The sequence below is a fragment of the Urocampus carinirostris genome, chromosome 3 (genome assembly GCF_059441175.1).
Source record: "Urocampus carinirostris isolate Australia breed hairy pipefish chromosome 3, RoL_Ucar_1.0, whole genome shotgun sequence".
Lineage (NCBI taxonomy): Eukaryota > Metazoa > Chordata > Actinopteri > Syngnathiformes > Syngnathidae > Urocampus > Urocampus carinirostris.
The window spans coordinates 49,581,975-49,601,572 of NC_142351.1; the positions used below are offsets into that span (position 1 = coordinate 49,581,975).

A 19,598-nucleotide genomic window follows, 5' to 3' on the forward strand; every position below is an offset into this window, starting at 1 on the left:
CTGTTTTATTTGATTATTAAATTCTGCAATACATTATTGTATTTTTTCGGGTTAGTATGAGCCACCAAAATAAAATGTTATTTCTAATCATTTTCATGTAGAAGAAATAAACAGCAGAATAAGTTATGAATTATATTTCCCTGTAATACTTCAGAATCATAATTAGAGCATAAAAAAAAAAAAAAAATAGAACTTCACCGCCACTTACTGATATTGTTGAATGTTAGTTAACTGGCTAACCACTGTGAGAGAACAAATTATACTGAACATTAGCACTCTTTTACATACCTGTCAGCCTCCTCGATTCCATGCCTGTACAAACTGTCATATTTTCCCGTACAAAATACAAGATAATCGTAAACCATATTTTTTTTCGGACTGATGCATGATGGGAAATCCCCAGGCGGCAGACACATGCGCACATTAGCATCAAACTGCTCGCTTTGTTTGCAACGAAAAAAACGATACCGAGATGGAGGCTTCCAAAAACACTGCGGTAAATTAATTGGGAAAATAAGAGTCAAATATGTTTTACTTTGAAAGTCTAACAGGATGTTGTCGTTCAATGGAATCCCGAAAGCTTAACTCTGATACTTGCAAAGCCTGCTAACGGGCGTGGCTAATCGAGCCACGCGTGAGAGCGACGTTCGGCCTTCAACTGCCGAGTAAAGATGGGAATTCCGTCTTTTTGGAGAAATGGCTCTTTCGGCTTAGCTCTCTAAAATTGGTTTTCGGCTCCCAAACGGCTTTTCAGATTTTATTGTTGCTTTAATCCATATCGTACCAATAATAATGTAACATCGAGCAAAAATGATGAAATAATTTTAAAACTATTATTCTATGATATCATAATAGCATTTATTTTTGTTACACTGTTGTGAACCTTGAACTCACTTCAACATCTAACTTTCTCGCACAAGCAACTTTAAAGTCATTCAACACAGAATCCCAGAGAAAATGAAAATTTTTAATAAACTACGACATAAAGGAACTATTTGCAATTCAACTTTTAACCAACTTAGACTGAAACTACACAGAACCTCTAAAAACACGCATAAAATATAAATCAGAATGTTTAATCATCATTCAAATGAGTTCCAATTTGGCTTCCTGCCTAGACACGTTTCTTTGAGACTTTTTTGTCCTCTGTACAGTATTGGATTCCCTTTCCTCTGTGCCCAGAGACGAATGGAGCTTCCTCCTGATTGATGGAGAGCCAGCTGCCGTCCTTTGCTCCAAAGAGCCGACTCATACAGCCGTTACGTTCGCGAAGGACACATCACTACCGAACTGCGTTGAACCGGACTCTGCTCCTCTTCTCCCCTCCACTTTATATAATCCGAAACGGAAACGGTTTCAAATTCTCTTAGTTCGATCTTAACTCTCCTGTGTGGTGGTCAAAAAGTGCAAAATATGACGCGGACTATTGTTTTGCGATAGGACTATATCAAGTAGCAGCAAACCAAGAGTAAAACAAATGTAATTCGGTTTTTAATAAATATATGAAACGTGGGGATTTGATAAAACAATAAGTAAAAAAAAAACGCCAGTGAGTTGCTCCCCTTATTAGTGATTGCAAATCCCCTTATTAAGCGATAATAAACCTTGAACAAACACAATGCAGAGCCTAGCAAGACACCCCTATGTAGAACGAAAACGGTGTCAGCACGTTTATTTTATTTACCAAATAAACAACAATAGCATTTTTTCTGCATCTTTTTTTTAGTTATTTCCTTACTTGTAGTAAATATAGTATTGCATATTATACCTGAGTGAAGAGTCGAAATGACCAAGACGAGATCGTTCTACAAAAAAATCGAGGTTTAATCTAGTTTTATTTTTTTTATATAATCTTCCCTGTACAAAAAGGCGTAAAAAAACATATAAAAATAAGAGAAAAATATAGAAATGGACAGTTATGAAATGAATATCGTAGAAGGTTTTAGTAAAGATAAAAAAGATAGATTAGTAGCCTAGGCCTTTTAAAACCACCATTTTTTAAAAGATCAAATTTCTGGACGATGAAACTGCAAAAATGAAATTGATGTACAATGCAGGTTTAATACGCTATATTTTTTCGGGTAAACGGAAGTATTCACTGGAAGCCAAACGGGTTTTCATAAAACAATCACAGAATAACACCACCGAGGAAAACACCCTCAAAAGAAATATATTATACATCACGTGATGTATTTTATACACTATAAATAATTGTGATACCATTTAGAATTTGATATATAGTCATAGTTTCCGTTTGAATCTCCGAAGAGACGTATTATTTTCTGCAGCTGCCAGGAGACCATTTTGAGGTAAACCATTAACTTGTATAGACATTATTACATAGCTGTCGGCTTTTGCGTATCCTCTTTTTTTTACATGTTTTTGATTCGTTCAAATCGCCTATGACAACTTTATATGTAAATAAAAAAGACTGGTCTCGTTTTGCCCATTTCGGCTAGAATCTGGATGGTGTTGTTCACTTGTAGTAGAAGGCATTGTATTATTGTCGCGGTATTCTACATAGTGCTGTGAGTAAATAGGTGCCGCAAGGTTTGTCATAGCTGAATAAGGTGAAATTCAATCATTGATATGGGGAGCAATAATCGGATGTTGACAGGTATATCGTAATAATGGTGATGAATCCAACTCATTTGCCCCCACTCGGTCGTATGTCATAAACCCACCCCAACTGCATCTATAAATATGGGTTTCAAGGTGTTTTTTTACCCGCTGCTCGCTGCAGTGGTCGCCTTGATGGAGTTAATGCGGAGCCTGTTTGCGAGATTCCGGAGCGCCTGCAGAGTTTGCTGGTCGGGCTTGTGGTAGTCTTCCATGTTGCAGGCGGGTGCAATGTTCAACAAGAGTTAATAAGCCCAAAAATATTTCGCGTGCGCGATAAAAGACTGCAGGGGTTAAAAAGGCGCTTGCAGGTCTGCAGTGGAGTGACAGAAGCGAGGCGGGTAAGGGAGGGAGGAGGTGGGGAGGGATTTAAAGCAGGAGGGGGCGTGTTGCAGGGAAATCCTATGAATATGGCTAATCTGGCGCTAAAAGCAGCCAGCGCCTCACATTGGAGTCACGCATTTGCACGGGCGACAGTGAATGGATTTGCTCGGCAGCGTCCAGGATGCGCCCACACCAACAATGAATGCACAGTGGTGGGCCGTGATGGCCTGTAAGGCTTTCTAAACTGGCCTAATAAATATCTGAATCATGTGACGTTATTAATTCTTCGTCCAACAATACGTAATTAATTCCAAATCATCTGTCAGCGTCCTTGCTTCTCCCCTGGTTTCAATGCTTCCACATGTGTGCTTCTATATTCAAGCATTTAACCAGCCATTGTCTGTTTCTGGGCTCAAAAATCTACCCAGAGGCCTTCACAAAACCCCTGAAGGCCATGTCTTGTAATAACATTCTTAGAAAAAAGCTCTTGGTTTAGCCAATCTGATTCCGAGTTTGGGTTATTTCACGAGCTGGCGTTCAGAAATGTTATGATTTCACAAACCATGCCTGGTTTGTGGGCTTAATCCACCAAAGTGATCGCCAAAAGCTTTTGGAGCTGCTGAAGGAAATAATACTGCTGTCCATCAATAACAAAGATTGGATAACTCTGAAGCAAGCCAGCCTTTCGCAAATGGGAAAAGTTTTTTCCGCCTCTTTCAGCCTATAGGGAGGATCTTAAGCCTGATCCGGTTTGAATTTTAGGCCTAAAATGTCAATCTTTACGTTTGGACCAGTCCGAACTTCTATCTTGCTGAATTTTTTTTTTTTTGCATTATCCACCCGTTCTCGAAACAAAAGACAGTTTTTATGTGTCACTTGGGCCCTTTGCTCTGCCCAAGCCCCGCCCCCTCTTGTTCAGTCCGCTTGCCGGGTCCCTGAACAGCGTCCGCCGCCATCGGACACAGAGAACTGGGCGGGCAGCGGGGGCCAGCCCAAATCATTTCTTCTTCGCCTGAGTTCTAACAAATAAAATAGCAAATTTCACTTCTAAGAGCTAGCTCATAGAGCTACTTCGTTTGCAAACAACACATCTCTGATTATTATAACTGCACGGTACGCTACCGGAAAAGAACACAATAGTCTTTATTGCCATTGTTATCCAAGCGGTGAAATATTGTTTGGAACGAGATTAGACATGTCACTTCAGTATAATCAAGCAATAAAGACTTAAAAGAGAAAGTTAGATAAAAGACTTTTAGAATTAATAGGCAAAACTATTTGCAACGTAGTGCTTGGAGACTTGCCGAGGTTATAAGAATGGTGCCATGAAAGAACAAAAATTCCCAAATAGATTGCAAGATATATTTTTCACAGTTTTGTGTGCTTTTTTTTAGGGTGGCCTTGGGGAAGAAACTGTCTCTGAGAGCTGTAGCGCCTACCAGAAGGCAAAGGGTCCAAGAGGTGGTGGCCGGGGTGAGAAGAGTCCCTCATAACGTAAACGGCTCTGCTGTGGTATGTCCTCGGGGCTAAGAGCAGTCAATGATCTTCTAGGCTGTGTTGATGCTCTGTATGTTTTTCCTGTCTGCTGCCGTGCTACCACCATACCACACGACAATGCTGTATGCTCATCACTGTGGCTTTGTAGAAAGACACCAGCAGCTTCTGTTCCAGATTGCTCTTGTATGTGTTTAAGTGCAAGTGTAACGTGGGCAAGTATAGGGTACCATCAGTGCCAAAATTCTGCTCACATGTTTTTTTCTATTACATTTATTATTTGTGAGAAACAATTGTTAAGGAAGTTGAAGTGGTAGGATTAAATAAGCATATGCTTCGTCCTATTCCTTTTCGCCATGGTTTCATTCATTTATTCACTATGTGGGTGTTTTAAAACAGCTTTAGGGTGATCGCCATTGAATGCATATATCCATTTATTTATCAAAAAGTTTCTAGAAAACAAGAATACATAGAGAAGTCATATTCAGGGGGAGCGGGTGAGAATTGTTGTAATGGTTTGTATACTTCGAGGGCCAGTGTGTATTATCTGACCACTAGATGTCGCTGTATTGTGCAGTGCAAGCAAAAACAAGAGCTACAAAGCACAAGGAAGAATACAACATACAGGGACTCAAAGCATTTTTATTTGATTTTTTAGCCTCGACTGGCAAGTGACTATATTTGGTTATGTATATGGTTATGTGTGCATTCCTCCATCAATCCATCAATTTTCTTTCAGGTCGCTTGGGCAGCAGCTTTGGTAGTGAAGCCCAGACATCCCTATCCCCAGTCACTTCATACAGCTCATTTGACGGGATCCCGAGACGTTCCCAGTCCAGCCTAGAGACGTAGTCTCTACGGAGTGTCCTGGGTCGTCCCTGGGGCCTCCTGCCAATGTGACATGCCAGAAACACCTCCAGAGGAACGTGTTCAGGAGGCATCTTCATCAGAAGCCCAAGCCCCTTCAACTGGCTCCTCTAAATGCGGACGAGCAGCGGCTCTACACAGAGTCCCTCTTGGATGACGGCGCTTCTTACCTTATCTCTATGGGAGAGCCCAGCCACCCTGCGGAGAGAACTCATTTCAGCCACTTGTATCCGGTATCTTGTTTTTCCGGTCATGACCCACAGTTCATGACTACAGGTGAGGGTAGGAACAAGGATCAACCGGTAAATCGAGAGCTTTGCCTTTCGGCTCAGTTCACAGCTCACAGCCTCGACCGACTTGTACAGGATGCGGTTTTGAGACTGGGAGGTCGGTGGTTCGCGCCCCGGCCGAGTCATTCCTAAGACTTAAAAAGTGGTCGGCGGCGCCCTCTGTTGGCTGCGGCTGCATCGGCTCGCTACAACGGGTCAGGTGCAATCGACATTTCGTTCTGTGTACATTGTTACACAGAATGACAATACAAGGAAATTATTATTATTATTATTATTATGTTATGTGTGCATATACAGTACAGTGTATATGGTTATTCATTTACTTAGATTCGCAAAATAAAAATTAAACATTTTTTCTTTTAAACAATGTGTTAAGTATTAAATATCCTATTAACACTGATTTGAATGTGTACATAGTTTTTTGTTCTTTTTAAAAAGTATTTCATATAAAGAGTTAAAATTCCAATATCGCATTTTGTAATTTGTTCAATATATGTTACTTTGAGAAATTGTTCATTTTTGATTTAAAAAAGGAAGAAAGTATTTTTCCGTTTTTATACCTATAAGATCAATTTTTCGTAATACCAGCACGTATTGAAATTGACAACAAAGTTACCTGCATTGTTATAAAATGAGCAAGTTATGATTTATTTTCAATATACATACATGAACTGAACGGGAACGTTCATCAGACCATTGTGGCCGACAAGTGGGCCCGCAGTTAGCGGACCGATAGCGCGCGCTAACGTTTCTAGTGTTTAGTAAATATCTGCTAGTTTTTCATCGCAGCGGTAAATAAGTGTCTCATGACATCTGGCGGCTGAGAGATGGAACTGCATTAAATAACCCTATATAAAATTTCCAAACGATCCAGAGTTTGAAAAAACAACTAAACGAAAGCTTGCATTATCAAAACAATCGAAAAACAGTTTGGATTCTTCATGCTTGTTGATGTAGAAAATGTACAGGTGTCTTCCTTAAGTTGCAGGAGTTGTTTTCTTCAACTAGAAAATGCGGGTCTTAACTGTAAATTGTTCACATATTTCTTTTCAAAGTTTAACACAGACACAACCACAATACTCCTTCTTACTGTACATACACAAACATCAACATCCTTAAACATTAAAAATGGTTTATTTTCACAATCTTTTAGTTATCCAAATACTCATAAAGCAAATTCAATCTGTACATTTCATGCTGATGAAAGCAAATCATTTAAGATTCTCCTCTGAAGATGACCCCAAACAACTTACCAGAATACCCATAAAACTTAAAACACTACCCAAAACAACCTCAACTTTATCCTTTGTGAAATAAGCAAACATTAGTTTGGACAGAGGCGGGCCAACTATAACCAACCATTTTACACTGCATTCATTGGTGCACTGAAAAGAACCATGTCCACTTATACGCAATACACTTGGTTATAATGAGACACATTGGAATTGCTCATTGTTTAAAATCTTTTGTCAAAAATATTTATTTTCGTTTTGCATTACCAACAAAGTAATAAGGATTGTATTATGAATTCAAAGTTCTGTGTAACAATAATACACTAGTATCCCGATTATGTCCTTGTTCATGTAAATTTGTTATACTTCCTTTCGTGAATACATTTCTTACAATGATTGTATAATTTTATCTATATTTTAGTTGGGAAAATGAAATAATTTGAAATAGTTTGTCAGTATTTTATTTGACACTGCAATGTGGTAACTTTTTATAAAAAGGCGAAAAAACGTCATCCAGGGCGTAACAAAATAAAAATTGGTGAAAATTCTTGAAAGTTGTTTTGAAAAACAGATCTGCTTTTTCCCTTTAGTCTGTCCATTTATTTTCCACACCATTGCAAAAGGCCTTAATATGATTGCCACAGAAAAAGATGAGGATACAAAGAGATAGAGGTAAGATAAGCCTGACCCAAAATTCAGGTTAGGTCGAGCCTAAAATGTTAATCATTTGATCGGGTTCAGGTCAGGCTTCTCTTGCAGACTTAAAAAAACAATTATACACCCGTCATTATTCTTTGTTTCTTTTACCTGGTGTCGCGCGGTGGAGGATCCGCACTATGAACGCAGTCCACCTCTCGCGCTCTGAGAGGCACTGGCCACTGTGCGAGAGTGGGACTGAATCCACACAAAGAAAAAAACAAAGAATGATGATGGGTGCATAATTAAAAAAAAAAAAAAATTGTGACGCAGAAGCTCGGCCATCACGGATAAAATATGAAAATTCGGTTTTCTCCTGGTTCGGTCCCTCAAATCAAGTTAATTGGTCAGGCTTGATACCTGCAAGCCCGGTCGGGTCAGACTGAAGTTTTTTTTAGCCCCGATCTTACCTCTACAAAGAGGTAAGTAATAAACCCTTAAGAACTCCATCTATTCATCAAGAACAAAAATGTGTCTCTGTGGTATTCACAGATGAGATATGAAAATAATTACAGTCCCATAAAAGGGCAATACAAAATTATCAAACTTGAGTGTCTAAACAGTCCGTGCAAGGTTAGGGACACTTTGAGTCCTGCCTTGATAGAATGAAAACATTTTCAAGAGCACGAGGAGTCAGTAATCAGTGTTGCCGCTGCGTCCCAAAGCTCCTCACACCAGCATCTGCTGGTAGCTTGAAAGGGAGGGACGGCGAGGGTAGGACAATCATAGCTTCAGGTTGCCGAAGTCCTTGGACACATTCTGAAGATACGCGTCATGTATGGCTTCAAGAAAAGCTGGGTCGTTCTGTACCATGGAATGAGGAAAACGTGAATCAGGTCATTGTGGAGGGAATGTGATAAAGTAGCAAGACATTTTTGGGTTACAGCAACAGCCAGTTTGCTTTCTTTTGGGTTCTAGGAACATACGGCATATTTTTTGTGAGATTAGGATTAAAATCCAGATTTTTTAGAGTTAAGGACCACACTGTTACAAATTATTAACTACAATATACCATCATCTTAAATGAATATTCTAAGGAATTGTGAACAGATTTCATATTTTACTTTCAAAAAACTGATGTCGGTGTAGGAAGTAGGAGGCCTGAATGACTTTTTTCTTTAAATATGTATTTGGAAATCAATCAATGGCACATAAACCTAATAATATTACCTAATAATATTTTGTTTAACTTTTTCTCGGCTCAAATTATGCATTGTAAATGACAAATTTTGTTGAATACGTGTAGCCGTCATAAAAATAATTACAATAAATTATTGAAAACAAACTATGAAGAAAAACAATAGTCAAATAACATTTACAGTATATTTATCTAATGCCCTTCAAAGTCTGATTCTTCATCAGATACACCAAAAAGTTGTACTAGTCCCTCGTTGTACTTTTTTGTTTTTGTTCTTATATTTCAGGACGACTTTTTGTTTTTTCTATTCTCTAACATTAGTCTCTGTTACAATGAATTTTGGGCTAGCTGCTAGATTCCTATGAATTTTAGCTTGATGGGCTACTTTGATCTTGAAAGAGGTTTCATAGGCACAATGTTTCCTCTGCAGCCCGAGTTGCAATCCAACAGGTACCAATATATCATTCAAGATACGAAGAAAAATGAGTTGAAACTTTCTAACTTTAGATATTGGTAATTGCGCAAAACAGCAATGCTAAACTCCCGTTTCAGTGTGGGGGGAGCGGCACGGCAAGAACATAAATAAAAGAGCCGATGTGTGTAACGCGCATCCAAACTTTGAATTCTTTTTAAAGTAAAAATAAAAAAAGAAATGTGAGTTAGAGACGAATAAATATAGTACACACCCTTTTTATTTTGAACATCAAGTGAGGGACATATATTTTTCTAAAACAGCTTTTAATAAAATATGCTACTTATGAAGCATTTGGAATTATATTGCGATAGGAATTACTCTTAAAAAATATAATGTTGTCAATAAACATTGTGATTGGTAAGAAAAGCTCGCAAGGATTTATTATCGTCATGTTCTATGCAACAAATCAAGATCGCTCCGATGGGAGATTCTTAAAAGCCGATCCCTGAGAAGATTGTACCTTGAGGAGGTGTATGAGAGTTTTCTGGAGCTCGGCTTTGTTGCAGGATGGCTGTAGAGCCTCCACAGACCCCATCGAGGCGGATGAGAGTTCGGACGGGGCCGGAGGGACCGCCACTGCAGTAGTCTTCCTCAGGGACTGTTGGAAGGCGCTGGGTGACAAAAGCACGGAAATCGGACCAGGAATGGAAAGACCGGGACTCATAGAAATTGCCTGAAAAACGCAGACATAAAGATAGCAACAAAAAAAGGGACAAGTTTATAGAAATATTGATGGCATACTGAAAGATATTTCCCAGATTTTGGACTATAGAGAAAATGTGTTCCCTCACCGGTTCTTGGAAGTTGGAGGGTGGCACCAAGCTGATGGGAAGGAAACTGGGCGCTAGGAGAGGTTTTTGGAGTCCCGCATTTAAAGACTGGACTGATGGTTTAAGTGAGCCTGGTAGATCTTCTTCCAAATAAGCACAGGGTCTCACCGATGGCACGGCGGACACAGCAGGACAAGATTGTGTTTGGGAACTTGCTGTTTGCATCATGTGAGGTAAGACTGGTCCAAGAGATCTAATCTCAGCTCCTGCACCTGCTGACTGCAAAACCGGGCTTTGGTGTAATGCATTAGTTGCTAAGAGCAAGCTGTGGTCGTGAAGCTGGTTTGACTCAGAATCCTGGGTAGCGAGACAGGGAGCACAGAGAGGATTTGGGCGGACTGGCAGGGAACAGTTCTGGTTCCGTGGGTAGACTAATGCTGGATCACTTGGAGCAGTGGCCTGATTTGGGGTCAGAATGGGAGGAATTGATGGGTCCTTAGGAAGGGATGAACCGAAAAGCTCCTCAACTGTGATCTGCTTCACCATTGGATGCGTTTTCTGATGGTAAAGAGGAAAAGCAATAAGATGATCAATTCCAACTACCAAATTGTGCATCTAACTGCAAATTAGCCAGAAATGTGAAAGTGCTGGTCCTAATTGCAATATATTATATGCAACGGGATTTGAACCTGGTGAAGGAGTAGATAGACTATTTAACCCCTCAGAAAGCACCGTAGAAATCTGTGTTTGTGGGACCGTGAGTGAAAATAGTGTGATCATGAGATGAGCTCTAATGCCTTTTTGTATGTCATCAGCAATATATGTGAACTAGTGGTAAAGTGTCACCGCACTCGCCATCGCAAAAGTAAGAGTTTGATACCTGCAGCAAACAATGTTTTGCGATTTGAATCAGCGATACTAGCGCCTTATAATTTGGTGTGCCTAATAGTGCAGAAGATACGGTAATCTGAATATTGTGTGTGCAGATACCAAATATGTGTGATGCTTCATTGGTCAAACTGGCACGTTAAAGACTTTTTTTAAACTAGAAAATGAAAATTCAATTGATCAATTCAGCCAAAGAGGACAGTGGCTGACCTTATCAAGCAAAGAAAGGGAGATGCTATTGATGTAAAACGCTTGGTTGATGATAGAAGAGCTGCCGCAAAATTAGTGAATTAACGACAAATAAATCAGGGGGCAGATAAACTGGTCCACCCTTAGATGATTGAAAATTGCAAATTTTGAAAAGCTCCAAGACGAAAAGTATTCTTCGAAACGCTTTCAGAAATAAAGCTATAATAAAAGTGACCCTCCCATTTGCATGTATTCATAATTTATAGCTAGATTACACTTAGTAAACCACGAGCTTAAAGTTTGTTTTCATACGTATTCATGTATAAGGAATTGCATACCTCATCAGGTGGACGAGATGCGTGCACATGATCCAAAGCTCCCGTTGCGACCAAATCTGTCGATACGTCGGCATCTCCAGATTGAGTCTGTTACGGGCAAAGACATCAATTCTGATTTAATAAGATCAAGTCAGGTCATTTTCATTATAAACTTTTAACACACAAAAATATTAAACAAAGTTGTGTTTGGATCACGATACTTCAGAAGAATGAGCGCACAACCTTAACTCTGGATAATTTGGAAAGGTAGTTCATAAACATCAACATTAATCCGTGTTATAAGGCTAAAAGAGTAACTTCTAATTAACACGAGTCAAAAGCAGTGCATAAACATTAGTGTGCATAGTCACCCTCTCGTATTCCTCCTTGGCTTTGCTAAGCAACTGCAAGATGTCCCTGGGCCGTGTTTCAGTCACACCATTGGGCCGCCTGGGCTCCACCTTCTCAGATGATTGTCTTTGAGCAAGTTCATCTTCCAGTTTTACAATTCTGGGGAAAGTAAGTGACATGGAGTGAAAAATGGGCAAACACAAACCACTTACTAACCTTAAGTCTGCCAACGTGATGTCCAATCACTTGAACCACTTACCGGTACATACTAAGAATCCCAAAGCACTGTCGATCTTATTTTAATGATGTAATGGGAAGGGGATATGGAGGGTTCTTTTTTGTTCAACCAAAGAAAGTAGAAAAAATTGAATAATCAACTATAGATCTGAGATTCATAGGTAGCTAGTTTAGTTTCTGATTTCGTTTGTGCTGCCCCAAGAAGGATTTACAACTACAGAAAGTGCAATATAATTAAGCAGGATTCTGTTCTGACTTTTTACTTGTTTATGATGTCAATTTGACAGATGTGAGTCAAAGTTTATACAATTTACTGGCTTATGGTTGAACAAGAACAGTACAAGGGATTCATACTAAGCAATATTACATATTAACAAAGCAGGGCCAATACACACTTACTTCTCCATGAGCTGAGAAATGCGATGGCAATCTTTCTTGTCATAAAACCAAATACTATAGATACCCACTGCAAGAGAAAGAAAATACAACGTACAGCTGTTCTTAACTCCATCACTTTCAAAGAGAAATAGCTAGCACAAACCCCTTCACACAAACACATAACAAAAAAAACATGACAATAAAACAAATAGTAAAATGTTTTTCCTGGTAATAAACATGGATTGAGTTTTTTTGGATCATAATCAAATTGGACCATAATCAAATAATGGATGGAGGCCAAACAAGTTAAATGTCAAAACACTTTCAATGGATCTGCAACTACATTTATTGCGGTTAGGTGTGTCCATGCATTGGCTGCAGTTTTTGCATCTTGATTCCAAACATCCGCAATTCCCTTAAGAAGCGCATGTTGCTTAGCAACCAAAATGTTTGTGTCCCGACAGCATCATCTCTATCCAAAGGGACTAAAATTCTAAGTAAACAGGCGTTTGTGTGTACCTGTATGCATTTACACTCTCACTAATCACTTTTCTTTAGCTGTGAGAACATGACAGCCTTGGACTAAGCAGCAGAATATGGATGGGATCCTATATGACTAAATCTGGAGTTTTTTTTTTAATCTTAAATCAAGCTTTTAAACTTCAGAAACTTGCTTACAAAGACTTCCTTGACTGCCTATTTCCAATTTTTTTGGGGGATCCAGACAGAAAAAACAACCAACCCACTGAGAGACACCTTTAGGGATACAGTCTTTTAAAAGAATACCTTTTCTTTTTTTAACCATACCCTTATGGGATTTAGATAGAGCAAACAAAGACGTTGATGCAGTGACACTAAAAGAGAAACCGCCAGTAAGCTGGAAACTCAATGATTGGCGTCATGATGTCTCCCATACAAGGCAGGCTGAAGTGCAAACAAAGTCCAAAGGGGGAGCACTCTCCATTGACTTTGACCATGGCGATGCTCTTTTTCCTAATAAGCAAACAGATGGGGAAACGCTCCAATTCTTTATTAGTTTCCTTGATGAAACTGATCTTCAGACTTGTGATGGACTGCCTCGGTGGGAGCACAGTCAACTACTTTCTTAAGTTTTGAGCATTGCCAGTTAATTATATGATCCAAAATTTTAATTTTAGATTGACTTATTTTTACATATTCAAAGTTTCCCAAAAAATGCTTTACAACCAAGACAAGAACTAACTTATATGGAACTGAACGTTTCATAAGAAGCCAAAACGTGCAGACATACAAGATGGTTTTAACCGTGAAAGCCCCTTAATCAAACACCTCAAGGCAACCGGCGAGACTTCAAGCAAAAAGAAGAAATGTTTATGAGAACACTGGGCAAGTGTTTATTGAGCATTTTTCAAGGTACTGACACCCTTTCTTTTTAATGTGCAAAATGTCATTGCTTTATACAATTTGAACAAATTTCCATCATCTGTAGAACAGCTGGCTTGAGGATCTTTGTAACTTGGCAACACCACTTGAGTGCCAAAAGTAAGGTTCGTAAGCCTTTGTCATGGCCAAATTCAAGTAATTTTAGGGACTTTCAAGGTCAATTTTTCAATTAAAAGAAGTCCAGTGTGAATCAATCCAGTGCTGCCTGTATATCAGGGGGAAACACTATGCATGGGTCATGATTAGATTGTATCACGATAGCAAGGTGCCAATTTGATTTATATCTCAATTCTCGATAATTGCGAGTATACATGTATTTCAATTTGATATAACTGATGAATGTGATTTATTTTTCCTTCCTAGAAAAGAAGTGACTTAAAGCATACACTTCCAGGTCAATAGACCATGAATGATGTTCAAACAATGCACATCAGTCTGCGTCAGTCAGTCCGGAAGCTGACATTTATTGCAACGAGACAACAAGAAACTTAACATATACAATGTGCAACAGGTTTACAGCCACAAAGTGTCATGAACTGAAATGTCAGGGTCACACAAATATGGTCCTATAATGATCCTATTTACATCTAACAAATTAAGATGATAAAATAGAGCCTCCAAAAGAAAATAAAACTATTTTTTTCAAAACCCTGTGCTGCAGGTAAACTTTGTGGTCTCAGGTGATGCTTTATAGTATTTATGTATTTCGGATTGAAAATGTATGGGCCCCGCCCTTAGTTCTTATTGCTTGCTTTCTTTCTCCTTTTCCCACTTCTGTTTACTTTCCCACATTTTTACAAAAATAATCTAGTGTCACAAAAATCAATTTCGGGGATTTTAAAATTAGTCATTTGGTGTTGAGTATGTATGTGTCGTTAGTATGGGTAAAGATTCGCCCTAAAAATAATCACACACGTTTTTCTGATCCACAAATATTTTCTGGATTTATACCAGTGTTTTTAATGTCCTCAAATATGTCTGCAATCTTCACATGCTGAAAGCGTGTTAGGAGTCATTTTTAAGCAGACTACATTTATTTTTCTTCATTTAATCCGTGGTCCATCGAGCCAGACTGCCAAGAAACATGGCAACGATAGTAGGCAAGGCACTTACAAGCATTTCACTCTAATTTCAAGCAGTATTCAATAATTAAAAATACAACACTGAAATTCAAGCATTTTGAAGGACTTCAAGCACCCGTAGGAACTCTGCAAAAAAATTATACAGTTGTGGTCAAATGTTTACATACACTTGTGAAGAACATAATGTCATGGCTCTCTTGAGTTTCCAGTTATTTCTACAACTGTTTTTCTCTTGATAAGAGTGATTGGAACAGATATTTCGTTGTCACAAAAAAACCTTAATGAGGTTTGGTTCTTTTATGACTTTATTATGGGTTAACCAAAAAGTGATCAAATCTGCTGAAACAAAAACATACATACAGCAGTGCTAATAATATTTGGTAACATGTCCCTTGGCCATTACCACTTTAATTAGGCGCTTTTGGTAGCCATCCACAAGCTTCTGGCAAGCTTCTGGTTGAATTTTTGACCACTACCCTAGACAGAACTGGTGAAGTTCGGTTAAATTTGATGGCTTTCTGACATAGACTTGAGCATTGTCAACAAGTTCTCAATGGGGTTTAAATCGGGACTTTGGGAAGGTCATTCCAAAACCTTAATTCTAGCCTGATTTAGCCATTCCATTACAACTTTTGATGTGTTTGGGGTCATTGTCCTGTTAGAACACCCAACAGTGAACCAGAGACCCAATCTTCGAGCTGATGACTTTAGGTCACCTTAAAGAAATTGAAGGTAATACTCCTTCTTCATTATCCCATTTACTCTCCGTAAAGCACCAGTTCCAGTGGCAGCAAAACAGCAAGGGCTGCCTTCTTGCACAGCAGCCTCTCAGTCCGTGGAGATGTAAAACACGCTTGACTATGGACACTGACCTGTGTTTCAGCAGCTTATAATTCTTGGCAGATCTGTTTTTTGGTGATTCTCGGTTGAATCTTCACTCTGATGACGAATTTTCCCTTAGCAGCAGGTGATTGCTTGCATTTTCTTCCTGATCGTGTCAGTGACAAAACAGTACCATGCACTTTATACTTACAAACAATTGTTTTCACTGTTGCTCTTGTGAACTGCAGCTTCTTTGAAATGGCTCCAATTGACTTTCCTGACTTGCTCAAGTAGATGATTCACATTTTCAGATTCATGCTGAGCTCCTTTGACTTTGCGTTTGCATCCAATGAGCCCTATTTAAATGGCCTAAGAGAAGCCACCGCCGCTGTAGTCACTCAATCACTCACAAGAAGATAAGAGGCTATGCTATGAAGCTCATTTCACTGACACAACTTTCTAAGTCACCAAAATTGTTAATTGGTGTTTCTGTATGTATATTTTTGACCCAGCAGATTTGATCAGTTTTTCTGTTAACCCATAATAAAGTCATACATGAACCAGACCTGATGAATGTTTTTTGTGGCAAAGAAGTCATTTCATCTCATTAGCTGCACCGCTTATCCTCAGTAGGGTCACGGGGGTGCTGGAGCCCATCTCAGCAATCATCGAGCAGTGGACACCCTGGACTGGGTGCCAGCCACTCGCAGGGCACACTGGGACAGACAACTCACTCGCTCATTCACACCTAGGGACAATTTGGACCGGCCAATCCACCTGAAATGCATGTCTTTGGAATGTGGGAGGAAACCGGAGTGCCCAGAGGAAACCCAGGCAAGCACGAGGAGAACATACAAACTCCGCACAGTAAGGCCGGGAGCTGGATTTGAACCCACGCAGGAGGTCCCCACAACTGTGCCGCACACGCGCTAACCACTGCGCCGCCTTGCTTCCCGTGGCAAAGAACTATCTGTTCCAATCACTAATCAGAGAAAAATCTCAGTTGTAGAAATAACTGGAAACTTAAAAGAGCCATGACATTATGTTCTTCAAAAGTGTATGAAAACTTTTGATCACAACTTTTCCTTTATGAATTCCTGATGGGTATTTGAAGCATCGGCAGACAGAGAAGCCCGGCCAGACTTAATGTTTGACATTTTATGCCCGAACCCAAAATCTTACCTTTAATTTAAGTCATGTTGGTTTTATTGACATTTTTATATTTTTGTAAAGAAAAAAGGGGTAACAACTAGGATCTTTTTAAGTTTCTTGTGCCTTTATACAAGTTGCTGCTAAGCCTAATCTTATTTCCTGCAATATTATTTTTGAGTTTAAGTGAAAGATTAGTCAATTTGGTTGAGTTAAAATTCTACTTTATCTACTGTAAAAGGTTTCAGAGAGCTATTAAAGTTTATTATTATTTTATTTTTATTCTCTTTGCAGTTTTTTAAAAAATGTATTATGACAGTTTTTAAGCATTTACCGAAAATTATAGCGACTCCAAACATTGTTATTGGCTTTCTCTTAATATTAATAATCGGTATCGACCCTGAAAAACCCATATCTGACGATCGTTAGTGGACAAACGTTTTGCTTTACCCACCAATAATAGTACAGATTGGGTTCACATAAATGGTTAGTATGGTACATTAGCAGTGATTGATTGGTTGACAGATATCACTAACCACAGTTGCACAGCATTGGATGCAATAGAGAATCGCGGCGGTGAGCACTCTGAATCCTTACCACTGGACTACTAAGATTGTTGATGATAGAGAAAAGGTCCTCAGATTTGCTGTCATCATCAGACTATCTTTATTCATGGTGCCACATTGTACAACGTTGTAATGGGGCATGATGGGATAGAGTTCAGCCAAAACAACGTTCTACAGGTGGTACCGAGTGTAAAAATAACGTGATGACGAAATAAAATTGAATACTGTTTCCTTTGTCATCTAGATCTCTAGTAGTCTAGTGATTACACAGCGGATTTTTTTTTGTTAATGTTATCACTAGGGTTAGTAAAATATTTCTAATGTTATGATTAGGCCGGGCCGCGAGAATATAGTCAGACATTGGAGACATCGGAGCAGTCCGTGGTACAGAAAAGGTTGCGGAACACTGCTGCAGACAACAAACCCTACATCTATATACACACTGGTGAAGTTAAAATAGTGTGACGTACTGATTATTTGTTGCACTAATACACATGTATAGTACAGTACTTACAGTTGCCAGTCTTGTATAAAAGAAAAGGTTCCTGCAGCTGGAACTCTAGGTCTTTATTGATTGGCTCGACAAGGTTCTCTGTACTTAGACGGTTCATGATGGTGAAGCCATGGTAAGGGGAGGCAGACCTAGGAAGGGCAACGTTTACAGACCAATTAATATGTTTGAGCTGGTAAATATATATGTGAAATACACAATAACAATGTATAAACACAGACAATATTGATCAGATTTATGTAAATTATTACCTTGTATAAACAAACAGGGTGCCCTCGATTTTGGTCTTCTCCTGCAATCAGTCAGCAGTGGGGTTAATCATTCGAATTGGTCACTTGTAGAAACAATAAATTAAATTACATCTAAGATACTGTCTATATACAGTTGGGACAATGACTGCTGGTGAGGGGAAGACCAGATGGATGGATCTGAGTTAAAGAACCACCAATAAAATTGCATCTGTCTCATTTATGGTAAATTACAGTTGATACGGGTTAAGGGTTTAGGGAGTGTTACTTCAGTTTATTTCCATAGGATAAGGCTAGGGCCTTGCTTATCCTGTTTTTCCAGATTATAACGCACTGTGGATTATAAAAAGCGCACTTTAGAGATGTAAATTATTGTTTTTTTCTGGGTGCAACTTACAGTAGGGGAAATACAGCAAATATTTTACAGTGATCAGAGTGAAATGGAGACAACGTGTATGGAAGAGACAACAGTTTATCACTTCTGCAAAGAACAGATTTTCACGCCGCTCTCTGAATTTGCCAAGGGGATGCAAACTGCTTTTGCATTGCCTATTTTATAATTTTATTAAGATAAATTCAAAGGTTTGTTTGGGCTCCAAAACTCAAAAACGCGTTTTTCTGAGACTTTTTCTTGGAACCACGTATTTAAAAAAAAAACAAAAAAAAAAAACAAAACCTAATGTTCAACTGTTGTATTTAGTAAATAATGGTAGAAGCTAGAAACATACTTTTTTTGTAATGAAAGTTAAGGGTTGAAGCTATTTTTGATATGTCCTATGCCTAGTTATTTACAGATTTTTTTTTCTACTTGAGCTTCAAACATAATCTAGGATGGCAAGAACTGTCTGGCATTTGATAAAAACGTCTGGCATGGATTAATATAATAATCTTGTATGTAAAGTATCCAGACAGTACAGTATGCAATTATTTTCCGTAAAATGTAACACACTCCCCCCATTGTTTACGTTCAAGGGACTATTTATATTATCGCCCAGCAGTATGAAACACATCACGACACGCAATAGCAAAGTAAGAAAATATGATTTACGGTTATACAGTGACCCATACTGCATTTATAACAGTGTTACCAAAACAGGTATCGCTTAGTTAAAGTTGGGTGAACTTAACCCTGCTCACAGTGTTGTTTTTGCCCAGTTAGCTCCGGCAAGTTAGTTTTCCGATGCATAGATTTTGTCCCTCGCTCTCTTTAGTTTTTTGAATTAGAACTCACCCATTCGTTAGATTTGGAGTTGAAATTGTATAGGGCCACTTGACTGGTAACGTCGAGCAAGGTGTTTATGTAAGGATCTTGTCTCTGGAGAGCTGCTAAGCTCATCATATGTCCCGCACTTACGGTGTCCATCTTGGATACAATTCTTGCTCCCGCACGGACACATATCAGAAGAGCACATTCAACTTCCGTTACTACCGGAAGTAGTTCGGCAAAGCTACTGTAGCTGAAGAATACTTTTTTTACGACACGCCTCCTTGAGGTGCGTGCCTAAAATCATAAAGAGAATGCCGGGTGTAAAA

The 19,598-nt window shown here is 38.9% G+C and overlaps 2 protein-coding genes and 1 long non-coding RNA gene across 3 annotated transcripts in view; 1 reads left to right on the forward strand and 2 right to left on the reverse strand.

Moving 5' to 3' along the window:
• Window positions 1–2,967, reverse strand: part of LOC148369967 (transketolase-like) — a 25,417-nt gene extending 22,450 nt beyond the window's left edge. The window contains exon 1 of the mRNA XM_088332217.1: window positions 2,728–2,967. Coding sequence (XP_088188343.1) covers window positions 2,728–2,834 — 107 coding nt within the window. The 5' untranslated portion in view covers window positions 2,835–2,967. The remainder of the gene's footprint in view (window positions 1–2,727) is intronic.
• Window positions 2,153–5,843, forward strand: LOC148369968 (uncharacterized). The gene is made up of 3 exons (XR_015850072.1): window positions 2,153–2,309; window positions 4,338–4,455; window positions 5,177–5,843. It is a non-coding gene; the product is annotated as an uncharacterized LOC148369968 (long non-coding RNA).
• Window positions 5,844–6,709: 866 nt separating this feature from the next.
• On the reverse strand, window positions 6,710–19,471 carry dcp1a (decapping mRNA 1A). Its single transcript, XM_088332218.1, has 9 exons — window positions 19,297–19,471; window positions 18,069–18,109; window positions 17,821–17,948; window positions 12,287–12,353; window positions 11,671–11,809; window positions 11,321–11,407; window positions 9,927–10,463; window positions 9,596–9,808; window positions 6,710–8,326 (listed from the first exon to the last, which is right to left on the reverse strand). Exons 1-9 carry the CDS (start codon window positions 19,426–19,428, stop codon window positions 8,246–8,248), a joined length of 1,425 nt encoding a protein of 474 aa, XP_088188344.1. The 5' UTR covers window positions 19,429–19,471; the 3' UTR covers window positions 6,710–8,245.
• Between the last annotated feature and the right edge of the window lie 127 nt (window positions 19,472–19,598).

Excerpts from the sequence above, each read along its gene's own strand:
- dcp1a (XM_088332218.1), bottom strand. The coding sequence starts at position 19,428 with ATGGACACCGTAAGTGCGGGACATATGATGAGCTTAGCAGCTCTCCAG. Across the intron at positions 17,949-18,068 it reads ACCCTGTTTGTTTATACAAG|GTCTGCCTCCCCTTACCATG; the intron begins GTAATAATTTAC and ends TGCCCTTCCTAG. Across the intron at positions 11,408-11,670 it reads CCAAGGAGGAATACGAGAGG|ACTCAATCTGGAGATGCCGA; the intron begins GTGACTATGCAC and ends TGCCCGTAACAG.